Source organism: Hyalella azteca, unplaced genomic scaffold (genome assembly GCF_000764305.2).
Source record: "Hyalella azteca isolate HAZT.00-mixed unplaced genomic scaffold, Hazt_2.0.2 contig7536, whole genome shotgun sequence".
Lineage (NCBI taxonomy): Eukaryota > Metazoa > Arthropoda > Malacostraca > Amphipoda > Hyalellidae > Hyalella > Hyalella azteca.
In genome coordinates this window covers 73,767-100,097 of record NW_025937659.1, presented here as the reverse complement: position 1 = coordinate 100,097, position 26,331 = coordinate 73,767, and the positions used below count along the sequence as shown (strand labels likewise).

Genomic DNA, 26,331 nt, shown 5'->3' with positions numbered 1-26,331 from the left:
AGTAAGACGGTACCTAGTTAAAGTTCTGTTGGTATTCAATCCGGACCTCGAAGATATTTAGAAAAAAATTAAATAAGCATAGAAATTTAAGTAGGTAATTAGTTAATAAAGTAAGTAAGTAAATTTAATTAGTATTTTAAAATAACACGTCTATTTATAACGGAAAGAAAAGTCATAATAAAATGTTATTGCCATTGTTCAATACAAAGGCTAAAAAATACAGCAATGATTATAGGATGGAAGAAACGATTGCATCGGCAATTATTGCAAGGGCCCCATCAGCTGCAAAAACAGCAGCTAATGACGCTGCACTTCATGCAACCGGATTTTCCACAAGGCTGAAAAAATAGAAAAAGATTCCGCATTATTACGCCCATAATCAATTACTCATATCTCCCGAAGCAATTATAGTTGATAACGAAGTACAATTGAGCTTATTAGAAAATTAGTAGTTTTTCTCATTTCAAGAATAGAAATTGAGCGGCTTCTGGGAATAGGAAACTTTGCTTCTTCAGTAAAAATTAAGTCTGAGAGCTCCTTCACGAGCACGTCACATGGACGTGCTCGTGGCGCTCTTGCCTCACTTATTTCACTAGAAGCCCTTGGTGTTCGCATGAGCATGACAGGCATGACCTGTTAATTACTTTAACATGCAACCCAGAATGGAAAGAAAACTACCGTGAACTCTAGCAAAGCAAATCGGTGATGAGCAGGCTTGATCTTCAAGTTCGATTTTTGAACTTTCTAAAAGTTGTCAAGCTCACTGCCATCAAGAATTCATGGTTGTTACAGTAATGCTTTTTTACACGCTCTAATGGCAAAGACCCTCATCCTGGTCTGGCTGAAGGGAGAACTTAAAGCAACGCCGAGTCATATTTTCGATCCAAATCTCGTTTTTATGAAAAAAAGTCTGAAAAGGGACCGGTTTCCAGAAGATCATTAATCCTACAAAAAACCATGAGCCATACTCACAAGGCTTACAGCATTCTTTTAGCTTTTTCAAAATGACACCTTTATATAGAGTTTGATAAGACCAGAATTTCTGTATGATAACTTTCGAGCGAAGAGTCCAAAAACAATAGTTGCTTGGTAGGTTGAGAACAATTATTCAGGTGTTGCTGGGAGCCAAGTTTACACAGGCACCCGAACAACCTAGAAACCACGAATCCCTCTTCTTACGATTACTCATCACACAACATAACATTATTTCATTGCCTGTTGACTCTGAGAATTAGATCAGCATGTGCACGAAAGCAATCAGCAAGCATTTCATAAAAAACGGTGGCTTCAAAGTAATGCTCAGGGGATAGCATGTTGACCATCCGACCCGCGTAAATTGTGTGGTAAGTAAAAAGAGTACATATCTCTCGGAAGATGTCCATTGTCAAACTCATCGTTCAACAAGTCTATAATCCTACTTGGAGATCTCGCTCTTTTAGTGGCTCGGAAGACCCTCGACCAAATTTGACTTCCCGCCCAAAAAAAAGAGACGCAGAAGTTAGCCTATTACGGATAAGGTTGGGAGAGGGGGCATTCTTCTTAGTCGCTTGTTAGGTTCGGCCGTGCTTCTCTGAAAGACATCAGACGCTTAAAGGGAGCGTAAAATGGTCATTCAATGCGTAAAAACCATAAAGAGCATCCGTTCATTTTTCTAATTCTTTTTATTTTTTTCCAATTATGACCCCTCCCCCCCCACGTTTTTTCAATATATAACCAGAATAAAAGCGAAATAGAAAAATGACCAAGTAATGATCTCAAAAGATTTTTTTACGAATCGAATGGTATATCTCTCAATGCTGTAGCTTGAAAACCATGGGAAGCGATAGATTTTGAAGATAGCCTATTTAGGAAATTTTAATTGTTCAGGAGAGTCAAATAAGTAATATTTATTGGAAATGAAGAATATGCCAAAAATTTGCTTGATATTTTAGCTTTTCCATTGCCAATTAGTTGCATTTATGGTAGCAGCACGCGTCTTTAGACTTATTCATGTCCAGTTTAACGTGAATAATATGCAATGAATGTGACTTTTTTATATCTATATATATGTAAAATTTTCATTTTATATAAGCTCAAAACGGCCTATCTCGAAAAACATTGCAATGCTCTATAAATACAAATTTTTAAATGGAAATTTCTAAATATTGTTATAAAATGGTCATTTTATAAAAGTTCATAACAGCCTTACGCAAAAATTATTTGCATGTACATCCATGGTATTAGCTTTGGTGAACGCGTCTTGTTTGCAGCTTTTAAACGAGTGCAAACGCTTTGCAATTAACGTGAATAATGATCTATAAACACAGACACAGACTTAATTAAAAGAAATCTTTGTATATATTGTTGACAAATGTTCATTTTATATATTTTTGAAATTGCTTTACGCAAAAGCTAGAGCCCGCACATACATGCACTCTGCTGCGTTATAGACGCGCCTTCTCAGCAGCTACAAAATGAGCCAAGTAACCGGAAAAGGCAAAATTTACGCCGTATATGTATGCTCCCCGATTGCCCCACGCGCGCCCCTTGATTTTTCCAAGCTCGTCAAGTTAATACCAAAATTTTGATTCGGCTCTTATTTCGCTTCGGCAACCGGAACCTAAAGCGGACATAAAGCTGCTAATTTACGTGCTAGACGAGCATGGGCGTCCTTGCGCCAGCGGCTGGCAGAAATGAAAATTTTGATAGGTTATGAATGACGATATTTTGACCTTATCTAACTTACCATAATTACCGAGTGTTAAACTGAAGATTTTCCTCCATCTGTTATCTAGATGAGTGGTAACATGAATCTCGACGGCTACAATGCTTAATGCTTCCTCGCTTTCTCGACTGCTCCCACTCATTTGACTGTGCCCATGCACTTATTTTAATTTGCCTACCCACTCAACTGCATGTGCTCACTCATTTGACTGTGACCACGCGCTGAACTGTGCCACTCATTTAACTGCCTACGCGCTCGATTGTGCAGTGTGCGTGCTTGTCTCGCTGCCTGACAGTTCATTCGCTAAGCATGAGCCAAATTTAAATTCTCCATGTAATAAACCAACCGCAAATTTTCACACCAAATATGAGCACCCAACTACGCTCTCTGAATAAATATCCGAATGTAAGAAGGTAACTTATGTTCCAAATCCGTCACTGCAGATTAATTATGTAAGGCAGGAAGTCGGCTTAGCACGCCGGAAGACCATGGATGTGTTGGCCAAATAATTGCGCATCTTGCTTTTCAAAATTTTCTCAGCCTCTTCGTCTGCAACAAAACCTCGTTCACGCATCTTCTGTTTAATGTAATCATTGTTGTGGTTATTGACGTGGTGATGACCACCCTGGCCTTCCACAGCCCATGTCAGGATGATACCTGAATACAAAAAAAAATTAGAATTAACTTAATGAAATTGCTACGAAATTCAGGGGTAACAATATTGAGACAATTTCAGGTTCCCGAACAGCTTTTAATTTTATTAAATAAAGTTATAGTTATTTTGAACGCTTCAATGCCACCGGTCCTCAAATGAGCGAGTTATACTCGTAAATGGTTCAAAAGGCTTTTTGATAAATATAAAGTTTTATTAAATTAGAATTAGTATGTTACAGAAACAAGAACTCGTTGAATACCTTGACAAGCATGACGCGCGAGGTTATCAAGGAAATAATCCTCGCTGTTTCGAGGGATGTGCTCCCCAACTTCTATGCTCATCACCCAGTCCCATTTTCTGCCGAGCCAGAGTCCCTCCTCACTGAGGTCGGCGTGGGAGATGAAGCCTCCGCTCACTTCCTCGATTGCTATCCCACCGTCGAAACCTGCGGAGAAACAAGACCAAATATATCAACTGCTTTTACTCGTGAGAAATTTGTTTAGGGTGTTCTGAGCGTGTGCTCTGTTCAGGGTGTTCTAAAATTTCTGGCCCCAATGTAAATAGAACGTCCAATTATTGTGCCGTTTATATAAAAATTACTGAATCTTTATTAAAAATTTTTTATTACAGGTTAGCAAAATTCAAGAAAAAATAATATGTCTTATTTTCGATTTTATTTGAGGCGAACCTGAAACGGTATAAGTAAATTGGGAGACAGTAATCTCAATGTCGCAATGGAAACCAAATATGGCATTCCCGGTGGTTAATCGAAAACACTTATGTACGAATTAGCTTGGGAATATCTGCTTAAATTCGTTTTATTAAAGTCAATCATTATTAAATGCTCAGTTGGCATTTATATTTTCATTAAAACAATTGAAATTGAATCGGCTACTCTACCTCAATCTATTGCATAAAAAATGTGCGACTGATTTTGAGAACAGATTAAAATGTTTGTACCTCATAGTTGCCTGGAAAACTCCTCTACTTGAACTCACCATACTCTTACTTAAGTATTGCTTCCTAACTTTGGTTGAATATGCCTTTCTTTTATTTTTTTTAAATTTATGACTAAATCATGAATCGAAGGTTAGATTTGATTACCGTTAGAATTACTTAGTTTGGTTGCACCTAAAATCAACTGCAGTCATCTTTATTATTATATAACAACATTTTGGGCGCATTTCAGGGCGATATTGTTTTGGCCGCAACTCTGGGCTTGAACGCAAAGATGAGTAGGGTTAAAATGAATAAAGTAGTAAATAAATGAAGAAATACTGCAATGAATAGGATAATGAATAGAGCAACGTTCTTCGGCACGAAAATTCCGATAATTAAGGAATTGAGCGATATTTACCTTGCTCTGTCATAATTCTTAGTCATAAGTTCAGGGTGAACTTGGAGCTCAGTAGGTAATGTATCTTGAAATGAACACAAAAAAGTGCATAATTTATATTTTTAGAACACTTTATTCGAGTCGCAATTTTCTCAATTATTCTTGCAGCAGGTATTAAAATGTCTTAAACATCGTAATATAACTCTTAACACTCACCATGCCATGAATATACTACTTTAGGGGTCTTTTTGATGCTTTGTAGTGTTGCTTGCATATCAGCGATGTATTCTTTCTTCTGTTTCTCACTGAGCTGAAAATTCGTTTGGTTTTTACGCAGCAAGCACATGCCGTACTTGCCGAGTCCTGCACCGAAGTCCGCCACCGAGGCGTTGCCCACCAATTCCTCCACGAAGTAGCACAACTACGCGGCAAATACATAATTTGTTAAGAACTGCAAATATTTAAATGAAAATAGTGTTCTAATTACTAACTCTATCCTCACACTTAATTAAAATGTCTTGACGACTTATATCACGTCCAATTTAGGTTTAAACTAAGGTTTATGTAAACTAAATTGTTCATTGTGTGTACAATTTTCCTAAGGGACCGCTCCTTCGGAAACTGCCCGACCCCACACCTCGAGTTCGAAGAGCAAGTTGCCGCCCTTTCGGAAATTACCCTGTCCTCACCTCAGGTTCGAAGATCAAGTTGCCGCCCTTTTGGAAATTACCCTGTCCTCACCTCAGGTTTGAAGATGAAGTAGCAGCCCCTTCGGAAATTACCCTGTCCTCACCTCAGGTTTGAAGATAAAGTAGCAGCCCCTTCGGAAATTACCCTGTCCTCACCTCAGGTTNCCGCCCGTAGCTGACGTGAGGAACACAAACACAAGCCCCACCGAGACACACGCTAGTCCCGCCCGCAGCTGACGTGAGGAACACAAACACAAGCCCCACCGAGACACACGCTAGTCCTGCCCGTAGCTGACGTGAGGAACACAAACACAAGCCCCACCGAGACACACGCTAATCCCGACGGCTGATGCGACCAAGAGACGCTGCCTGCCCACTGCGTCAGCCGCTGGCGTGAGAAGCAGCGACGTGAAGACCATCATCAGGGCGAAGAGGATGGCGCTCAGGCTGTCCGACAGCTTTCCTTTAGCGGCCTGAGGTACAAGACGCGTATTTGTATATAAATTAGCATATAAATTATGTATTAAATGCTGGGCACATAGCCTTCATTAAATGCATTATTTTTTATTCCCTGATCTACCTGGCTACATTCATACACATTTATTCCTTGAATTCATTCCAACCTAAGTGACGAAAAGGTACTCACACCCGGAATTTAAATAATCTAAGTACAATCAAGTCATTCGATCGTTACGAAATCACCCAATAGCCGTGGGATTTACGTTCTCTAAACAATGCAATTGATAATCACAATTATCGTGTCCAAGTCTAAACGTAAAATAGCTCAGACCTTAAAAATCAGAGCGCTATGAGACTCAATGCCAGCGAGGCCAGAAGCTCCGCGGGCAATGAACACCAAACTGACGATGAGCAAAGGCTTGCGCACGGCCGGCCGTAGGGCGAGCGACCAGCGCTGATCCTGCCCTGCTTGATGCCGCACGTAGCGCTCTAGTTGAGCAAACTCGTCCGCGATGCACACTTCCGAGCCTTGAAATAAAGGGATGATTTTACAGCATATATTGCTGAGTTATAACTTTCCAAATCTATGCAAGTAAAGGAGTGAATTGGCCGAGCCTTGAAATAAAGTGATGATATTACGGCACATATTGCTGAGTTATAACCTTCTAAATATATGCAAGTAAAGTAGTGAATAGACCGGGCCTTGAAATAAAGAAATGATATTAGGGTTTGCATTGCTGAGGATAAAATATTCAAAATTATTGAAATTAAAATAGCAATTAGGAAGATCAAGCTTCAGAATAAAGGAATGGTAATACGGTTTGTACTGTTGTTGTAGCCTCAAAATTATTGAAATTAACAAGCAAGTCCGGAAACTTAGCCTCTCAATTATAGGACGCTATTGCGGTTCATTTAGCTGATGTAGAAGCAGTGTGGGGTAAGAAGTGCCAGTCATTACCCACACTGTAAAACAACAGGATTGAAAATAAAAGAGACTGGAACTGAGATTTTAATGCAGGGTAAATTGACAACAAGGTGGGCTCTGAAAATAAATATCAAGCTATGGGAAAATAGTGTAAATAATACCCTTGGCAACGTGCGTATCTGTTGAAGAGCAAATCTAAAAATGATCGTCGTTAAAGATGAATAAGGAAATAATAATGCAATATAACAAGTATCCAGACAATAATAAGGAACCTAAGAGCTTAAACTAACCTTCTGCGGGGATCAACCGAACGATAATGATTAACGAGAAAATTGTATGCACGACGTTAAATTCTTAATTAATTAATTAACAGTGTTGCCAAGGTAAAGGGAAGTTATGATTTGATTACAAAATAAAACTCGCAAAATGTCTAATACTGCAGCAGCAAGACTCAAGCAGTCGAGAAGACCTTGGAGAATTATTATCAAAATTGCAGCAATTTATTTGAGCAGCCAATGATTGAAGGGTGTTCTATTGATTATTGACAAAAAAAACAATGTTTGGAATGACGGAGTAGACATTTGATTTTGCCAATGAAAAAGATGACAGTTGGTTCAAACATTAAGGGAAGCGTCTAGGGACAACTTTATCTCGGTTATTTACAGACGGATCGATTCGAAATTTGGTACACGTATGTAAAACGGAATTCTAAGATTTTTTTTTGTGAATTCTTCGGAAAAAAATAAAGAACACGTGAAATTCCTAGAAAACGGCCAAAAAGGGGGTACTTTAGAAATCCAATCTCCCCCTAGGATTTTCAAGCTACAACATCGAGACACATATCATTCGATGCGTAAAGACCATATCTAAAAACACCACTTGGCGTTTTTTTTATTTCTCATCTTTATGGGTGTGGGAGCATTTTTTCCGATATTTTTCGAATTTTTTCGATTTTACCCCCGCCCTCCCTCACTTTTTGCAAAATAAAATCCGAACTATAACGAAATTGAAAAAACGACCAACTGACGTTTGTAGATCTTTCTGTTCCAAATCGAATGGTATATGTCTCATTGCTGTAGCTTCAAAACTACAGAAGGAGAAAAGTTTGGCGTGAGAGAGGTTTTCAGCTTTGACAACTTTTCAGTAGAGGCAAAAAACCGCCACGCGGCACGTAAAGGCAGGTAACGTAGCCTAGATACCAAAAGTAAGCATCAACTCACCTCAAATTCAGTCATCGGCGCATGAAGCCACTAAATGAACACCATCCCGCGTGCAGTCTGAGAAGTTACTGAGCTCTAGCCGAGTGAAGAGCACATTTTATGGTTAATTTCCCCCTTTGGAATTACTGAAGGCCCCCACCCCCTTCCTCCCTTACGGGATCTGTCGTGAACGCATAAATCAACGTACAGAGATGGTTCTAGTACCGTTTGATGCGGCAGAAAGTAAGCTTTAAGATGAGTATAAGAAACGGAGAATGTCTTAATTGGTCGCTTTACATCAGACGATCCCCTTTATGGTGCCTGGCCAGGTAATTTCCGCCTTAACTTTACTGAAGGGGCCCGGACAACTCCCCCCTTACGAGATCTGTTGCGAATGCATAAATCAACGCACAGTGATGGTTCTAGTACCTTTCGATGCGTCAGAAAGTAAGCTTTAGGATGAGCCTAAAAACCGGAAAAGCCAAAATTTCGACCTTTTGACCTAGACGCTCCCCTTAAGATACGTTTAAAATTAATATAATCAACGTCATAGGATATGGAGCTGATCAAACTATCACAAAATTTTACATTTGAGCCAATCTCACTCCAACCGAGTATATAGTTCACATAAAGGAATGCATTAAAATTTTATTTGATAGAACAATTTTCTCCAAAAAAAAACTTGTGCACTGGTTGAAAAGTGTCCTGCCAATAACACTATCTCATAATTATGCTTTCCTCATTACCTCTAAATTTCTGAAGCGACGCCCTTGCTTGGTCTGTTTTATTTCTGAGTATAAGAAACGTCGGAGACTCGGTAGAGCAGGAGACTAGGACCGTGCACGCCACGGGCGGCACCAGGCATGCCCACGCGAGCTGCTGCCACGGCAGCCACATGCCCAGCACGTACGAATATAAGATCCCCGCAGTGAACATCGTGTAGAAGCACGAGCCTGTAGTGGTCAAAATAACCTTATGAAAGTACATATGAGCAAATATCTTAACTTTCAACACCACATACGAATATAAGATCCCAGCCGAGAATGTCCCGTAGAAGTACGAGTATGTAGTGGCCAAAACGTTGTAATGGTTTACGAGATTAAATAAGTTAGGTTGCATGCGTGAAGAGAAGATTAGAAAAGAGAAGAGAAAAGAGACTTTTTTTGCCCTGAAGCATGGTAAAAATCAGTTATTTCATCATGATTCTTCTTGTGAACTTCAAATTTCTACTAGAGACCACGACGTTTAAAGGTGGGCAAAATTTATTTTCACATGATGTGTCTAACTGACTTTATTTGACAGTAATTCTACTTTGCACTTATGTTCCTACATTAGGAAATGACGACCAAATAAACGGAAAGGAAAACATTGTCTTCTCAAAAATTCCACGGACCATCTAATCTATTTCGACATCTCATTACGCAACAAATGAGGAAATGGAGCAAATGAGCAAGGGAAAACTAAACGACTATGAAACTTATTTGCATATGTAGACTGGCATTGAAGAATGACCGTCTATGCGTTTGAAAGTCTAGCTTACGTAAGAATGTATGGAAATTTGGGCAAGAAAATAAGAGAAACCTATTTTCAACAGCTCTGAATCCTTCTTTCAAATGGGCATACAAGTCCACAAACGCCATAACGCTTTAGTTTATAAAGGAAATTGTTTCTAGTAAAAATTCCATTGACGCAGACAGACCTAAGGTTCCCCTGATGTCAGGAGATGCAATCTCGGCGATGTATGTGCACGCCACCACCCTGTAGCTAGTGATGCAGAGACCGGTCAGCAGACGACCGACGAGCAGCATCTCGAAGTTGCAACTGAATGCTGCGCATGGTACAGCCGATTAGAGTTTGGGAGTAGAGTCTATTCCGGTATCTGTCTTGTCCACGAACAATGTAATATACTTACAATCAACACAGTCCTTCATGAACGCGCTCGCAACTTCTGTCGCAAAATGAAAAAATATGCACCCAAACTTTTCTGCCAACTCACTTATCCGCAGGACATCGATAGTGTGTGTGTAATTACCCTTTTTGGCTTATTTTTGCCATCCTGGTAGTGGCGACTAGGGAGGGGTGGTGATAGGTCAGTATTTCCGGGCACTTGGCGCCACTGGTAGTTCCACGACCATCACTGGCTCGCTGACCCGCCAGAACCATTTTATTGCATTACACAACACCCTGGACAAGCCAGGTACTCATTTATCAACCAGAGTTGGATGAATGGCTGAGTTGACCATGAGCTGAGCTTCCCGGAAGAACTTGTCCTCAGTGGGATTCGAACCTGGGAGCTGGGTGCGAGAGACAGAGTCTCTCACCACTGCACCACACGATAGTAGAAAACATCAACGGTTCAGGAGTTCAAAAATGCCAGCATTGGGCTCAACAACATCCCTCGTCTACAAATAGTCACAGATCAAATAACCCTTAGGATCCAAACATTAACCATTTGCACATGGGTGCACTTTCCTGCGTGTGGAGGTCGGTTTCCGATAACTACACGCAAACCACCTTCACGACGAAACATGCTACTTTCGGACGACAGTTGTAACGATCGCGTCCGGGTGCGGCTGTCCCGAAACGACAACTGACTGACAACAGACCGAGAGCGACGTACAACATGGCCAGTCACTTGACCAATTCTAGCTACCAATAAACATCCACTGTATCCCGAGCACTCCACCACCCATCATCACCATCTAAACGTGAATAGCACCTCGAATGCATCATCAGTAGGATATCGAACCACAATCCACCTCACAATACTCCACACAACTTACCAAAGCACTGGCGCCCCCCCCCAAACCCTAATCAAACCCCTAAAGACCAACAACCAACCCAACTGCACTCACTATACGCCTTTTCACCTCCAACAATTTATTTTTCATTTCTCCTTCCTCTATCTGGCCGCTCAGTTGCACTTTTTGTTCTCTTCCACTCTTTCCTAGTGGCACCGCAACAAAAAAAGTTCAGCGCACGAAAAAAGTTCACTACACAAGTAATCCATGTCGTAATTTTTTACCCAAATAAAGTTTAGAGACCTGGCTCATAGCTGTCTTGTATAGTCTTGAACTACTTGTATAGTCTTGACTATACAAGTAGTTCTTGTAGTAGCAGTTAATCGATCCAAATAAATCTAGAAAATCTCATACATGAACTGCATGCCTTAATAAAATCATATTTTCAGCTTCAAAAACTAATTACCCATATTCTAGATTCAGAATATTAAATTATATTCACTATTGCCGTAGAGTGAATTCCATTCGTATGTCAAGACAAATTGAACTGCACGGTATGCAGTTTGTGTCTTTGCCTTACAGAGCAAACAGTATGGCATAAAAAAATACTATAAAATCTATTCATCGCCTAATGGATTAAAAAATAATGAAGCCAGGAAAATACAATAGCAGTTAAAAATCAGATTGCTTTAAAAGATTTTTTTAACTTCTTTGAATTCCCTTGAATTTTCAGCTCCTTCTTATTTGAAGTTTACCTATTGTTATTGAGTAATTTTTTATTTCCGATTAAAAATAACACGAAACGTGATTAAAAGAGATAACAGGAATATTTAATGTGTCCGGAAATTCCTCAATATTGAACCATAAATCTAATATATGTTTTTCGAAGTTTGTGTGCGTGTTGGAAGTCTGGCATCACGAATGTAGAGGCGCTGTTGGGGCGCGTATCCAGGATTCAAATCGTGTAAGGATATTCCCTCTTTTAGTGGGAGAGGAGGAAAAGATTAAAAGGAAGTATTGCATCACAAATTTAAATTCAATTTCGAAATAGCTAATTATACATTAATTTATTAGAATCAAAATACTTTGTCAATAATTAATTTATTTAAATTTATTAGAAGCAAAATCTTTTATTAGAAGCAAAATAAAAATCCATATTTTGAAAAGAAAGTAAATTGGGAGTCCCATCTTCTATGTAAAATGTAGCTTTCAATGTGTCTTTGCATGCATTAATTAGAATCGATAAGATTTATTATAAATGACGGGATAAGAAATTACGGGAAAATTGGATTTTGGATGACAGGATTCCAAACTTGCAAGAATTATTTAGTCAATACAGTACAAATATGAATACAAGATTATTACATTTCAAAACTAACTCAATTCCCATGCAATAACATGAGTACGCACCTAGACATATATAAATTTGAATTTCTCATTTATTTCAGGCAATGGATTTAAAACACCGAACATTTCGATTCCATGCAATGATTGATTTTTACACCATACATAATAAATATTCCGATACAACAATATCAAATATAATGCCAGAAGTAAAATTCAACATTAAATTGAATCTAGAATATGAATAACAATGATTAAATGAATTATTAGTTGTCTCAATTGCTTACCTACGAAGTAAATATAATCTAGAATATGAATAACAATGATCGAATGGATTATTAGTTGTCTCAATCGCTTACCTACGATGAGCCATCCAATGGCTGTGGGTAGAACAATAAGCATTAGGCTTCTCTGGCGCCCGACGTACGATAGCAGCGGCCAAGACAGTACAGCTCCGACAATGGCGCCTACAAACGGCACAGGGCACAGCCACGAGATTTGCGCCGTAAAAGAATTTTCCACATTAAATTGTAATTTACTTCTCTGAAGCTCGGTTTCGTTCTTTTCAAAGCTGAGCACAGAAACTGTATTCGGCCACATGCTATCAACGTTAATTATGTGATGATTTTGTGTCGTTGAATCTTCGGGTGAGAGACAGGGAAGGTTTGACGAGAAAACAGCTTTGAGAAAATCACTTTCATTTGTCGTGGTCTCGTAGGTTCTTATGATCTGGTAGCTGGCGGGGGACGAGAACCCGATGGAAGACCCGCCTGCCATCGCGCCAAGACACGCTGCCATGTTCAGGGTGTCAAAGTTTTTTCATTAAGTACATTCTGAACAATTTCATCTCCAGTTCATGAATGAAAATTTAATTTAATTAAAAGTTATTCATGCAAACAATTGATAATAAAATTGTTTACTATTATAATTATTTCAATTTGTTTAGTTTTTTAGTTTTCATGGAACAACTAGTTGAAATGCCATTTATTTCAGAACGAAAATTGCTGGAAAAGCAAGTAAGGTGAGTAAAACACGATTTAAATTTTTTTCGCGGGGACATTATTTCAGGCCAGTGAAATTACGAACTTAATAAACTTCAGCTCACCTTAGTGGGAACTTTTTCATCATCGCTGCGTTATTATAAATGTCAAAACTGAAATAATGTGAACGTAATCTGACACATAGATTTATCAAAGTTTGTGTGTGCTTGAAGCCTGGGACCACAATATATACAAGGACTGTTGCGGCGCGTATAAATTAAGGATACTTATGGCACCACAGATATATATGGACTGTTGGGACGCGTATCCAGGATATATATTGTGCAGGGATACTGACTCTATCAGAAATTTTAATCTTAGTGGGAGAACAGTAAAGAATTAGAGGAAATAAAGGAAAGAATTTGAGCAAAAATTTAAAACTGGTTCCGCAATTGATAAATATAAATTCAATTAAAAAGGCGCACAATAATTTTTTTCCATATTTTGAAATGAAGGTAAAATAATCTACGTTTAAAAATTACTTTTTAAAGACAACACTTCTAAAGAATCCAGTGTTTCCAATGTTACTGACGTACAATGAATTTCTAATTTTATTTTCGAATATTAGCCAAATTAATTTTTCAATTTTTTTTAATATATAAATTTTTTCAAAATTATTTATTCTGTCAATTGATTCATGCATTGCCTCCAACTGCACACAAGTTTGCAAAATTTCAAATCAATTTGACAGGTAAAAGTGTGTCAAATATCAATTATAAGATTTGAAGCTGAGAAAATTATTTTTTCAGTATTTAATATTGAAAAAATACAAATTTTTTTAATTTTCAAAATCATTTATTCTGTCAATTGATTCATGCATTGTCTCCAACTTTATGCAAGTGTGCCAAATTTCAGATTTATTTATTCTATCAATTGATTCATGCATTGCCTCTTACTTCACACAAGTGTGCAAAATTTCAGATCAATTAGACAGGAATAATTACTCAGTGTGTCAAATAATATTATTATTAATAATAATATTACTATTAAGAATAATTAATTAGTGTGTCAAATATCAGTTATAAGATTTGTAGCTGACAAAATTATTTTTTAATTTTTTTATATTGAAAAAAATTATTTATTTTTCAAATCATTTATTCTGACATTTGATTCATGCATTGTCTCCAACTTTACAGAAGTGTGCAAAATTTCAGATCGATAGGATAAGTAGAAGTGTATTAAATTTTGATTACAAGATTTGTAGCAGGCAGACAGACAGACAGACAAACAAACAAACAGACAAGAAGTGAAGTTAAAGAGAAGTGTTGTGTTAAAGAGAAGTGTTAAAAATAAGAAGTGTTGTAATGAGAGTTCGATCTTTTGTATAAATGTATGTTTGAAGTGGATCTTTATTTAATTAGGATAAATAAGCTTTATTATTATTTAAGGGAGTCGACGGGACTGAGATTCCAATCTTTCATGAATTATCAACTCGAGCTCCGCCAGGCTAACCTGTTAGCTGAATTTAATAATTAATCAACACTTACCTGACAGTGTTGCCAACCACTGCCGGCAGCGGCCATTTCTCTTACACTTGGTTATCGCCATTGCTTCTCAAACCATTCACTGGATCAGCGATGCTCCTTAAGAACCAAGCCTTGAAGCTTCAAAAAAAACCTACATAAGCAGAGAATAAAATTAATTTCATGTTTGAATCGCAGAGATACTTTATATTTTTCATAGAATTTCGCATCCTTTTATTGCATAAAACATAATTTGAAATTACGTATTAGACCTTATTCTTAAACAATATTTCATATAAGAACTAGAATACGTGAGCAGAAATAGAATGGAAGAACTTCGTAGGTTAATATCTTCGAAAGATAAATGCTAATTTTTAAATTGAAAATTTAGGGTAACATGGGGCAAAGGGTCACGGGCCCAAAGCGGGTTTCCCGCTAAGTATGGCAGACATTGGTCCGTGCGCTCTACCGCCGGTTGACAGTTGCACTGGGCTGAAGTGTGTCGCTCTAAGTTTTGCTAAGAGTTTACGTTGATAAGTTACTCGCAAATAACTGTTTTAGCCCAGGATAAAAGTTCTGTTGCTGCTAATTAAAACTGTTTTCGATTACTGTATATGAAGCTTTTGAAATTACTCTGAATTTTAGTTTGAAAGTATTATTAATAGGGAAAATTTTGAGTTCAAGTTTAGATTATTAACTATTAAAATAAAATGTTTACACTATATAAATTGAAATGATACATAGTGGGGCAACGGGCCCATGCGTGTCACGGGGCAAAGCACCCATGGTGGGCTCAATACCCCTCTGAGAAGTCTTGTGTTATAAGTCATTAGATATGTCCCAATCAGCTTTTCAAAACTACGACTAATTTTTTTATTACAAATTGCACTTCATATTGTATGATTTTTTTTATTTGCAGCCTCAATGCTGCAGGTTTAGTTTCTAGTTATGCGTATTTATGACCCCTTATCGAGTTATTGACTCTTGCCTTGCCAAAAGTTGATTTCAGTCAACACCAATGAGCCAAAAGTTGATGAGCTTCTATGGTGTTGGCCGAAATCACGATTAGGTACGAATTCCCTGCACATCATATCTGGATTATGGACAAAACTGGAACGAAGTTTTTTTTCTGATTAAGTATGTATAATTTTTTAAGTCAATGATACATTTTTTCATGTCAAGGTTGAATTTTTTATGGCAAGGATATATTTTTCAAATCTAGGATATATATTTTTATGTCAAGGAAATATTTTTTTCAAGTTAAGGATATATTTTCTAAGTTGTTAATAAATGAATGAATGTAATATTTTTATTACCTACATTTTTCTTATTTTGAACTGTAAAGTATTGTTATATCATTTTTAATTAAAAAAATATGCATTTGTGGTAAAGGGACTGGGGTGGGCGACTTGCCCCAAGCCCATTACCCCAGGGGTGGGGCAATGGGCCCATTTTGACACTTTTTACAAAATAGTTTTTCAATAAATATTGAATAACTCTATAGGCGTCTAATTCACATCATACATTCCTCATTAGGTGTAACTCTAAACAAAACAAAGAACCACCTCGTATCAATTAAAACTTCATCAAAAACTTAGTGTAAAAAACGAGGGGCCCGCTGCCCCATGTTACCCTGTGTACCAAGGTGTCAAGTTTATGAACTATCATTCTAATCGGAGTCTCTGCACTTAAGTTGCATTTTCCCTACGATGGCTATTTTAATTATTTTTATTTTGTATTCACAATTCAAAACGTTTACTTATTTAATGATTAAATATCCAAATTCATGAAAATTTTTTTGAATTGTATATAATATCCAATTCAGCTTTACTGGAATCTACACTTTCATACTCTACATGGAATCTACACATTCATGTCACAAAAGAATTATTAGATTTACACTCTGCAGCAAAATACTTGTTGTCAGTTAACTTTGACGTCAATTAACCAACTGAAGAAGGAAGCTCAAAGAGAGCGGCCCTCGCTGTTGAAATGTTTTCGCTGCATCCTCCATTGCACAGCTGTGGGCTTCACTATTTATTATGCTTTGGGCTTAAATGTTTATTATGTAACGCTCATTATGGATTCATTATGCAGCACAAATCCCATTGAGCAATCGTTACAACCACAAAAGATAAAGAAGATGCGCAACTTGCAGTGCACGCTATATAACATCGGTAGACCGTCATGGCACTGGGAGTTCAGTGAAATATTGCAATTAATTTATCGAGCGCAAAGTCACTTGTGCTCGTACACTTATGGTAATATGAGTTTGAATATTTAGGCAGTGAATAATGGTGGAAGCTGGAGCTTAGCAATGCATGAAGCTCGTCAAGCAGTCCACGTCGCTTCTTTATATTCGTGAACGCGTTCTGCGCGCGAAGAAAAGACGATGCTGCGCATGAAAACGAAGAAACATTGAATACATTGGCAAAAACTTCAGAAATTAATTATATCAAGAATATTTGTCTTTGTATTAGGAGGATTAGTGCGAGTACACACCTAGAAGCGTCTGTACTTTTGGAATAAAAGTCTGTTCTTCGTAAGTTTGAATTTAATATGAATTATAAAGCGAGTGTTGGGCATAGATTTAAAATTAAGATTTATGGTAAAGATTTGCACAAATGCTCGTATACTTGTACGATAGCTTTCGATTATTTAATTTTAATTTCTGAAAAAGACAAAGTTTAACCGTGGATGTTTCAGTTGCAGTTCAGATGAAGTGCAGAGTCTTATATCAATTCAAAGTCGGTATCGATGCTTGCATCTGTATTTACAAAATGTTTTGCATAGAGCTTCTACTATCTTTCCATTATTATTTTGTTTAAAACTGTCACTATGCTGAAGAAAAAATCTCGGGCGATGCAGGCTACTTGTGGAGGTTAGTGTGTGCATTACCGCTATACCAATCTATGCATTGGTAGAGCGATTTGATGTGCCCAATTAGATCATTATGTACATAACAAATTCCTGTTATCGAGAGACTCTTTAAGCGAAACTTGTATGGCGACTGTAGTTAAGATTGGACAAGGTAAAATTGAAACGAATTTGGCAGCTCGAAACATGGCCCCCGAACCCTTGTACATGGTCATGTGTATCGGTGAAAATCTCATGTGTTCTTGTGCGGAACACTTGCCCGAATTTGGCTTTTTTTATCATACTAGCAGATTTTGTTATTAATGTGATTCTTTCACGAGCCTAAAATCTTTAAATTGGACAATTGTAAATAATTTCGTTTGTTACTAATACTTTACTTTACTTGTTTTAAAAATCTTGTTCTTGAACATCTTATTCCTTAAATAATTTCGTAATAATTTCGCACAAATAATTTTTCGTAAGAATAAGGAACTTATTCTTATTTGCTTTAGAAACCACAGGGGTTGAGGTCGCGCTAAGTCTGAACACAGCAACATTGCACGGAGGAGCATCAAGTTGAACGAAGAGGAAATGGCAATATAATCAGCTACTAATATTGTATAAAACTCCTACTTGATATACTTAATGTTTTAGGGAAAGTTCTCACTAGGTCGATAACACAGGCGCAGGAACATGATGGCCATCAGATGAAGTCATTCATCAGATGAAGTCATTTATTCGATTTATAGTATAAACACAAAAATGAACATGCGAGGGTAATTGTCCAAATATTGATGTACTTATTGCCCAATGGGGTCATCCTGACACAGTTTGGCCCGGCATTACGGCATTTGAATGTCTGATCGCGCTTCCGGAGAGATAATAATGATCACAATACGAACAATGGTGGACGACACAGAATTGTAATTAAAGCTAAGTACATTTTCTTAGTGAAGCATAACTCTGACAGCTGATAACTGTAATTTACAAAGGAAATTTTCACAATGTTCGTGTGTAAGATTTTTGTAGGGGACTCGGTGGCGTATGTTTCCTTCGAAGTAATCTTTTGATCACTCAACGGATGAATTCAAAAGATGCACCTCCCGCTGAGAGGCCTAAAAGAAATCAGTTTGCATGTCGGTAATGTCTAGGCCTGACCCCGCCTATTCTCGTCAACGCTTGGCTATATAATGCCATGTCAGCTCGACTTATCTCATGAGTCAACGACGAGGTTCGACGAAGTTGGTATACATTCCACAGCTTAGCAGACTCCACGAGGAAATGGTCAAACTTTCGGTGAGCACCGTTCCATTGATTAAAGTAGATTTATATAATATATTGACATTTTAGATACTAATATTTATAAGGTTTTATTATCTCGTCCTGTTTTTGTGCCTCGTTGCTGTTTTACATAGTTATTACTGTTTAATTTATGAGAGATATACAATTATGTAGGTAATTGTTTTTCGTTACTTTCGAACTCTCCTCCTTACCGTCTTTCGACCACTCTTTAATTAATCATTGGAAAATCAGAAAAATCAGAGAGTTAATTATTCAAACAAGTCGATATATTCAAACAAATATATGCTGGAGATGAGTTGTGCGCTATGTTCTGTTGGAAATAAAGCGAACTCGAGGCCGTCAAAACGACCATAATTCTGACGTTGAATTTACTTTCTTACGTTCCTAAGAAGCAAATTCTGGTCACGACTTACTGAAGTGTCTACTCTACTGATTGATTATTTAGTTAATCGTGATAGTTTGGTATAGTAGACTGTAATTCGCAGGATAGACCTGCTCTACTATTCTGTTCAGAATTTGCTCATGGATTTTTTCAACTGATCGATTATCCAGTATTTGAAAAATTTATTCCATTCAAGTCTGAGTTTATTTTGATGGAAGTTACATATGCAAAAAATTGTAGAAGAATCTGTTTAGCATATTTTGCTGGCAGATATCTGACTTGTTAATGATTTTATTATTTAACGTTGATTGGTTAGTTATCCTTTATTATTGTAACCCTGAGATCACGACAATACCCGAGTTTTAATTTCCTTATAATAGTGGAAACAAGGAAGATAAGTGACATAATGTTTGATGCCATCAGTTAAATTTTGATATCAAGTTAAACAAACGTACTTATTGCATAGTTATCTGAACCACACGTCATTGGTGTATGTCATTTAGCATAATATTTGCTATTATCTGTGCAGGAAGATGTCCATCATTCTTTTGTGAGCACAGCAGCAGTGATGCTTCTTCTGGTGAGCATCGTCTTGTTTGTTGGTTTTTCTACAGGATCTAAATCACTAATTTGAAAATTTGTGTAATATCTAAGTTTTATACGAACTAATATCCTCATTATTATGCCTTTACGTATCTCTTGTCTTACTATCGATAATTCTGGAATTTTAATCAATCTAAGCCATCTATAGATATTCGAAATGCCTATTCTAACTAGACGCAAGCTTTTCAATAATTACTTCACGCCTCACAAATGCTCAATGTTATTGAAGTTGTTGCAGTCTCAGGTCGGTACAATAAAGCTCGTCCGCAGGCAAACTTTGTTATGTTTCAGTTGGTGCAGTCAGGAGCTGCAGCGATCACACTCAGGCCCAACACCCGCATGGAGTTCGCCTCCTTGAGCTGCGCTGGGGAGTACAACAAGGCGGAGTACAGGGACCTGTCGCGTCTGCACTTCACCAGATCAAACTGCTTCCGCAACGAGATGTTCCCGAAGTGCGTGAGTTACCTGCTACTGGACAACCGCATGGGCGACTTTGTTAGGAAAATCAACTTGGCCAGCGGTGACCGCTGAGCTGACCGCGGTGGCCACTGAACTGCCCTCGGTGGCCAATGAACTGCCCTCGCAGGAAACTGAACTGACTTCGCTTGCCACTGAACTGCCCTTGGTTGCGACTGAACTGCGATCGGTGGCCGCTGATTTGCCCTCTGTACCCATAGAACTGCCTTTTGTTGCCACTGTCCCCGATACTCCTGGTTCTACGGATATACTTCTGCTCGCTACACTGGCAGCTTGTATGTCAGAACATTATAAAATCTAAAATCGGGTCTGTCTTTATATCTTATCCATGAATCTTAATTAAATTCATACTGTAAAATTAGTGCACAAGAAATGAAGTGTGAGTATTTTTTCTAAAAAATATCGATGGATGTCTGATAATTTTTGTTTCTCCCTAAACTAATATCGCATAGGAAATCGCCTAGAAAAACTACAACATGAATAATAGTTTGCATTATGATGTTAAATGTAAAAAAGCGACATGCATAGGTAAAAAGTAACAAAATTAAGTAAAAAAGTAACAAAATGTCATAGATTCAACTGTACTGTAATTTTTAGAATGCATATTAAGAAAATGAAAACATCTACATCAATTACACATTAATTTCCCAACAGCGACGACTTTTCTCCTGAAGATAATTTTGATAACACAAGGCCCTAGAGTTTAGTACCCTGCAGAGTCAATTTTTCAGCGATAACATTTAAAAAATTGAAATCATTAAAAACGTAAAAATTTTTGTCCAAATATATAAAGAGTTTCAATTCCAATTAAAAACTTTAATGAGAAGAAATGCTCATTGAAGTCGCATTGACTAGCAGAGATACTTATTTTCGCGCGCAAAAATACCTCTTAAATTCATTTTAAATATACTTCTTAGGCGTTTCACTCTCGCGGAAACGCCCGAGACAAAGCCAGTTTCAATCTATTGATATTTTAATATTACATCACTGAATAAACAGTAAAAAATTGGATGATTTGATGTTTCTTATTCTATTCATAAACAACTGTGCTTCAGTAATCATTCACTACATTAATAATATTTTATTGCGATCAGAGGTACAGTTGTCTAACATCATCTGTCGCATCTATTTTACTTTGTGAGGTCCTAATGATTATTAAAAATGATAAGCAGGAAGTTCAGCTATTACTGACAAACTCGTACTTCCCTCTTATGTGAAACAATTATGAGTGAAATTATTATGAAATTATTATGAGTGAAAATACAGTAGAACTACAAAGTATGCTGGACCGTGTATTGTGTGTAACCAAGTATGTTACGAAGTTTAGGGCGGGAAAATGAACGACTTTTAAGCCATTGGAATAATTTTATTCAGTTAAAAAATGCAAGACGAATGTATGAGGCCTTGTTGTTTAAGTATCACAAACCCCGCCAAACATTCGTTCAATGGAGGAGCCGACGCCGAGTAACGTGAATGACGTCTGGTTCCATTCAACGTAGCATGCATAACCTTCAAAGCGGAAGCATAGCAGCCAGTTAGATCAATTAAAATCAGTTTCAGAATATTGGATTAATTCATATGTATATACATATATCCCTTGAGGAAAAGCAATATTATTGTCTATTCATGTAATGGTGTTTATATATGCGAATATTAGGAGACCTAATTTTGTAGGTGGCAAAAAATCTACCGAGCAGCCGATACGAAGCTTTCCCGAGTTGCATCAAATTATTCATTGAGAACTTTTCTAAATGTGAAGCCCCAATTGAAGCATTATATTCAGGTGATTCACATTTATGAGTCCATGATTGTTTGATCCTGTGAGGACATCAAGTCTGTATTTGCCGTTGTCGGCGAGAGACTCGAGGGAGTTGAAGGACAGACACGTGTCGGCGACCGCCAGGAGGGGCGTGAGTGTTGCAGAGTAGGACACCAGCAACAGCATCTCCAGGACGTAGATCAGCAGGAACAGCCAGCGAAGGATGGCGTGTTTTGGCATTGTAGGATACTCTTGATGTACATGTTTAAGCATGTATATGAAACAATGGGTCAAGAAAAAATATTTTTAGAAGTTAAAAATTAGGAGATAAATTAAAAGTCATGATTAGGAATATTTGGGCAAAAGGTTCAGAAATAGAGGAGAAATGAATTCTGTGATTGCAATTTTTGCCTACGATTCCAGGTTTACGTACAAAATATAAAAGACTGACCTCGTTGCATATAGACGCTCCAGACGACTGAAAAATAATCATGCCTAAAAATCCAAAACTAATTTTCATTTCCGTGAGTTACATTTCAAGACTTTACTTCTTTGGTTGAAGTAAAGTTCGCCAATTTTTCTTCGTTGTACCTTGAATTCATTCTCCCGATATTTCCGATCAAAGTCTCACACGCAAAGACTTTTTTATTTTGATTGAGGTTATTTTCAATATGCGACTTGAGAAATTTCTCGGGAATCTCTGTGTTTCTGAAAAACTTCTTGCACACGCATCTCGTAAGCCTTCTAAGTCTCAGCAAGCGTGGTTTTCCTAGGAATGGGTCGCTTATACGTGAAGTGAAGGCAAAGACTGTTGACAAAATGATTTACGAAAGTAAGACTGTCCACCACAGCGAAGTATCAAACGAGCGCAAGAACGCCGCCCAGAGTTTCGTTGTTCCGCTGGGTATCTGAGCGAATATTCTGTACCTGAAATATGGTTTCATAAATTTAGTGATCGCAAATAATGTTGATGGAAAATGTATGTCTGCTGAAGTCTGAACATGAATGATGCGTAAAATTTAATTGGTACACGAAACAGTCACTAGAAAAAAGTCTCACTGAGGAAATAAGTAAAAATATTTCAGTACAACTGAGAAGCCCATGAAAATTGCCTGAAGTTGACAATGGTAGGAGAGAAGTCGACCACTCGGTCCCTAGGTTTGGTCCTAGACAAATAAGAGACAGCGATGTCCGCCCGACCGCTCGTCAAGTCCCCCACAAGTCCGGACCAGTTACCAGAGCTGAGCTACTTGCCGTAGTGCCCGTCCGTTGGCGTAACCACCGAGTACCTCAGCACGAAGGCAAAAGATTATAGACTTGAAAACTTTTAATTTATCGGCACAGGATCAATATTCTATATATTTATGATTGGTATTATGAAGCATGAAATACCAATTTATACAGCAGTCGAAACTGCGCTGAATCACACTTCAAAAACATAATTAATTTCAATATAAATATCAAAAACTAGTTCTAATAAACACTCGTGTAATCAAATGGAATAATGCAGGGTCATCAATATTTAGCGTTACAACTTTGAGTGGTTAGAACTATGAAATGAAACACAATTGTGCATGTTTGAAAAATGTATTTATGTAGGCAGAGGTTCAAAGATACAATTCCCACAATTTCATTCAATATTTCCATCATCTGCATCAATAACGAGTTGTAGACGCTTAGAGAAAGCCTTACACGAGTCACGAATGACACTCTGCGGGATTTTGGCCCACTCCTTCAGCAGTTTGACCTTTAGGGCATCCAAACTGCGATGGTGAACGGTCGAGACCTTGATCTCAAGGTATGACCAGATCCCAAAATCCAGAGGATTCAGATCGGGTGACGATGGGGCCATTCATCTTTGGTAATGAAGTGGGGAACATTCTCGGACAGCCACTCCTGAGTCGATTTGGCCCCATGGGATGGTGCAGAGTCCTGCTGGAACGACCAAGGCGTTTTTTGAAGTGCTTGCGTGCCCAGGGCAGCAATGCACCAACAAGGATGGCATCTTGAAAGTTCTTCTGATTCAATTTCACCCCTTTGTCAACAAAAAAGAGGGGACTCCTTGAGGACTCTGTTACGGCTGCCCAGACCATCACTGAGGTCGGGCATTGCTTCCTAGACACCACACGGGATCCTTTGTCCCATTCTTCTACCAAATTCGATCATTTTGGGAGTTGAAGTGGTGTTCAACATTGAATATCTTCTCATCACTGAAAACGAGGTTTGGCAACGTGCCCTCATGAATGCGGGAGAGAAGAATCTTGGATCTTTGAGGGCGTTTGTCAACAACCTGAGCAGACAGTTCGTGTTTTTTGACATGCTTGAATGGGGACAACTTTAGGTCCTTCCGGAAAACAGTCGACATGGTTCCATACGACACATTTGACTGTTTTGCGAGTGTATTGATTTTGAAAAAACAATGTAACGCTAAATATTGATGACTCTGTAATGCAAAATAATATCCAGCATTAAAAATGTATTCATTGATCCTACTGCTCTCAGCTTAGAATATGAGCGAACATGTTTTGTTAAATTATTCAAGACTTTAATAATTACTATCCCGCTCCCATATTGTCTGTTTTTACTCTGGGATGAGAATGAGCTTGACACTTCCATCAAAATAGTAATAATATTGCGATGATTATCTTGTGCATGATTCTAGTTAACGGATTACAGATCAATGAGAAAAGGGTACACAATGCTCATATCTACGCTGATAAAGCATGTATAAATAATGGTTAATTTTCCGTAGGCCCTCACGTGAAGTTCATGGCCGCCCTCAGGAGCTCCAGGCTCTCCCCAAAAACTCCCTTCATGGCGGTACGGCCGAGCGCTGCGCCGTGGTGATAGGCGCTCGCTTCTCTCACCTCAACACCGATCCAAAGCATAAATGTAAAACTGACACCGAGCTTTGCACCAGTAATATGAGGACAGGTTTACATACCACATATGGTTTGCTTTTAATTTCAGACTTAATTATACAAGCGTCTTAAATCCATTTTTTTTCTTAATGGATGGCTTTTTTTTGTTTCCAGATGGTCACGTGCACTGTGGCAACAAAAATGACTTACAGATACGGTAATTCTATAAATTTCGTACAAATCCTCCATAGATTATTCAGAATTAATATTAAGACACGTATTATTTCCTTATCAATACTTGAAATTCAAAGTGTAATTGAACGGAAATATGCAAGCACGATGTCCTTACATATATTGCCGTGACCACAAAATGCACTCCAGTCAAGTCGCGCTTGTAATTAAGCTGGTCTGTCCTTAGCTTCAGTTGCCCGTTCGTTTCTCCGCTCCTAGGGATCTGATAGGAACCAATGGTGACCGACCGATGCGGCAATCCTCTGGACGGATTCCAAATAGATTTTACTGAATATGTTTCAGAAAACCTCCCCTATACATAGACAACCTGAGAAAATCGGTAAAAATACGATTATTACACAAATTTCAGGAGTCAATATTATATTGAATCAATTAAATCGAACCAAATTATATCAAATTATACTAATTAATTCAAACTAAATTAATTATATCAAACACAAATTATATGAGTTTAATGATATACGTCCGGCCCTAAGCATTTCGTGTTAATTACCAAAGAAAAAGCAGGGAATAAACCAATTCTAGGTAATACATACTTTTAAGGTATTGATTTTGAAGGTTTGAAACAATTTATATTAATTGGATTTCATAATTATTACCTTTGTAGTCAAACCCTTCGTTGATTTGAACACAGAAATCCGCCGGCAAAGGACTCATCGCGTGGTCAATAAACAGCAGTCTATAAACGGACTGATAAACGGACTGGCTCCCAACTTAGAGAGTGAGACCTCCAAAATAATGACATATTACAACGAAAGAAGGGGGAGACTGTGCAGAATTCCCCCATTTAATAACCGAGCCGCGGCCAGAGTACAGACTCTTCGTGAGGGATCACTGTCCGTGGTAGGACCGAGGCTCTTCAATGTCTTGCCAAAAGCGCTGAGAGGAGGGGAGTTCACCCTTGCAACATTTAAGAGACGACTGGACAAGTGGTTGAGAATGATCCCGGTTGTCCAGTAATGGGAAACCACCCTCAGCAAGTGACAAGCAACAGCATCTTGCATCAGCTGGCCCAAAGGAGGGCATATAGACGAAACACGTCCAACGTTACACCCGACGACGACTCGGAGACGGAGGACGACGAAGGCGGCGCATCAGCGTGACCGTGGACTACGACGTCCTAAACTCATCACAAGGTCACAAGGTCACAAGTTCTATATATGTAAGGCCCAAGTCCCGGATTTTTCAGGGCAATCAGCCCAGCAGAAGCACTGCGAAATAACTTCAAACATGAGGTAATGCGTAGCAACCTTTTACATGGTCGGGCTTCAATTTCAGTTTCTA

At 38.1% G+C, this 26,331-nt stretch overlaps 1 protein-coding gene and 1 long non-coding RNA gene across 2 annotated transcripts; one reads left to right on the top strand and one right to left on the bottom strand.

Annotated features, from left to right (window-relative positions):
* The first annotated feature begins 18,644 nt into the window (after positions 1-18,644).
* On the top strand, positions 18,645-20,096 carry LOC108673661. The gene is made up of 3 exons (XR_001930989.2): positions 18,645-18,707; positions 19,625-19,675; positions 19,990-20,096. It is a non-coding gene; the product is annotated as an uncharacterized LOC108673661 (long non-coding RNA).
* Positions 20,097-20,203: 107 nt separating this feature from the next.
* LOC125178156 (probable glutamate receptor) lies at positions 20,204-24,822 on the bottom strand. The gene is given in 5 exon segments (XM_047881278.1): positions 20,204-20,440; positions 21,968-22,183; positions 22,774-22,861; positions 23,047-23,223; positions 24,695-24,822. Coding segments are annotated over 5 exon segments (846 nt in total).
* Positions 24,823-26,331: the final 1,509 nt, after the last annotated feature.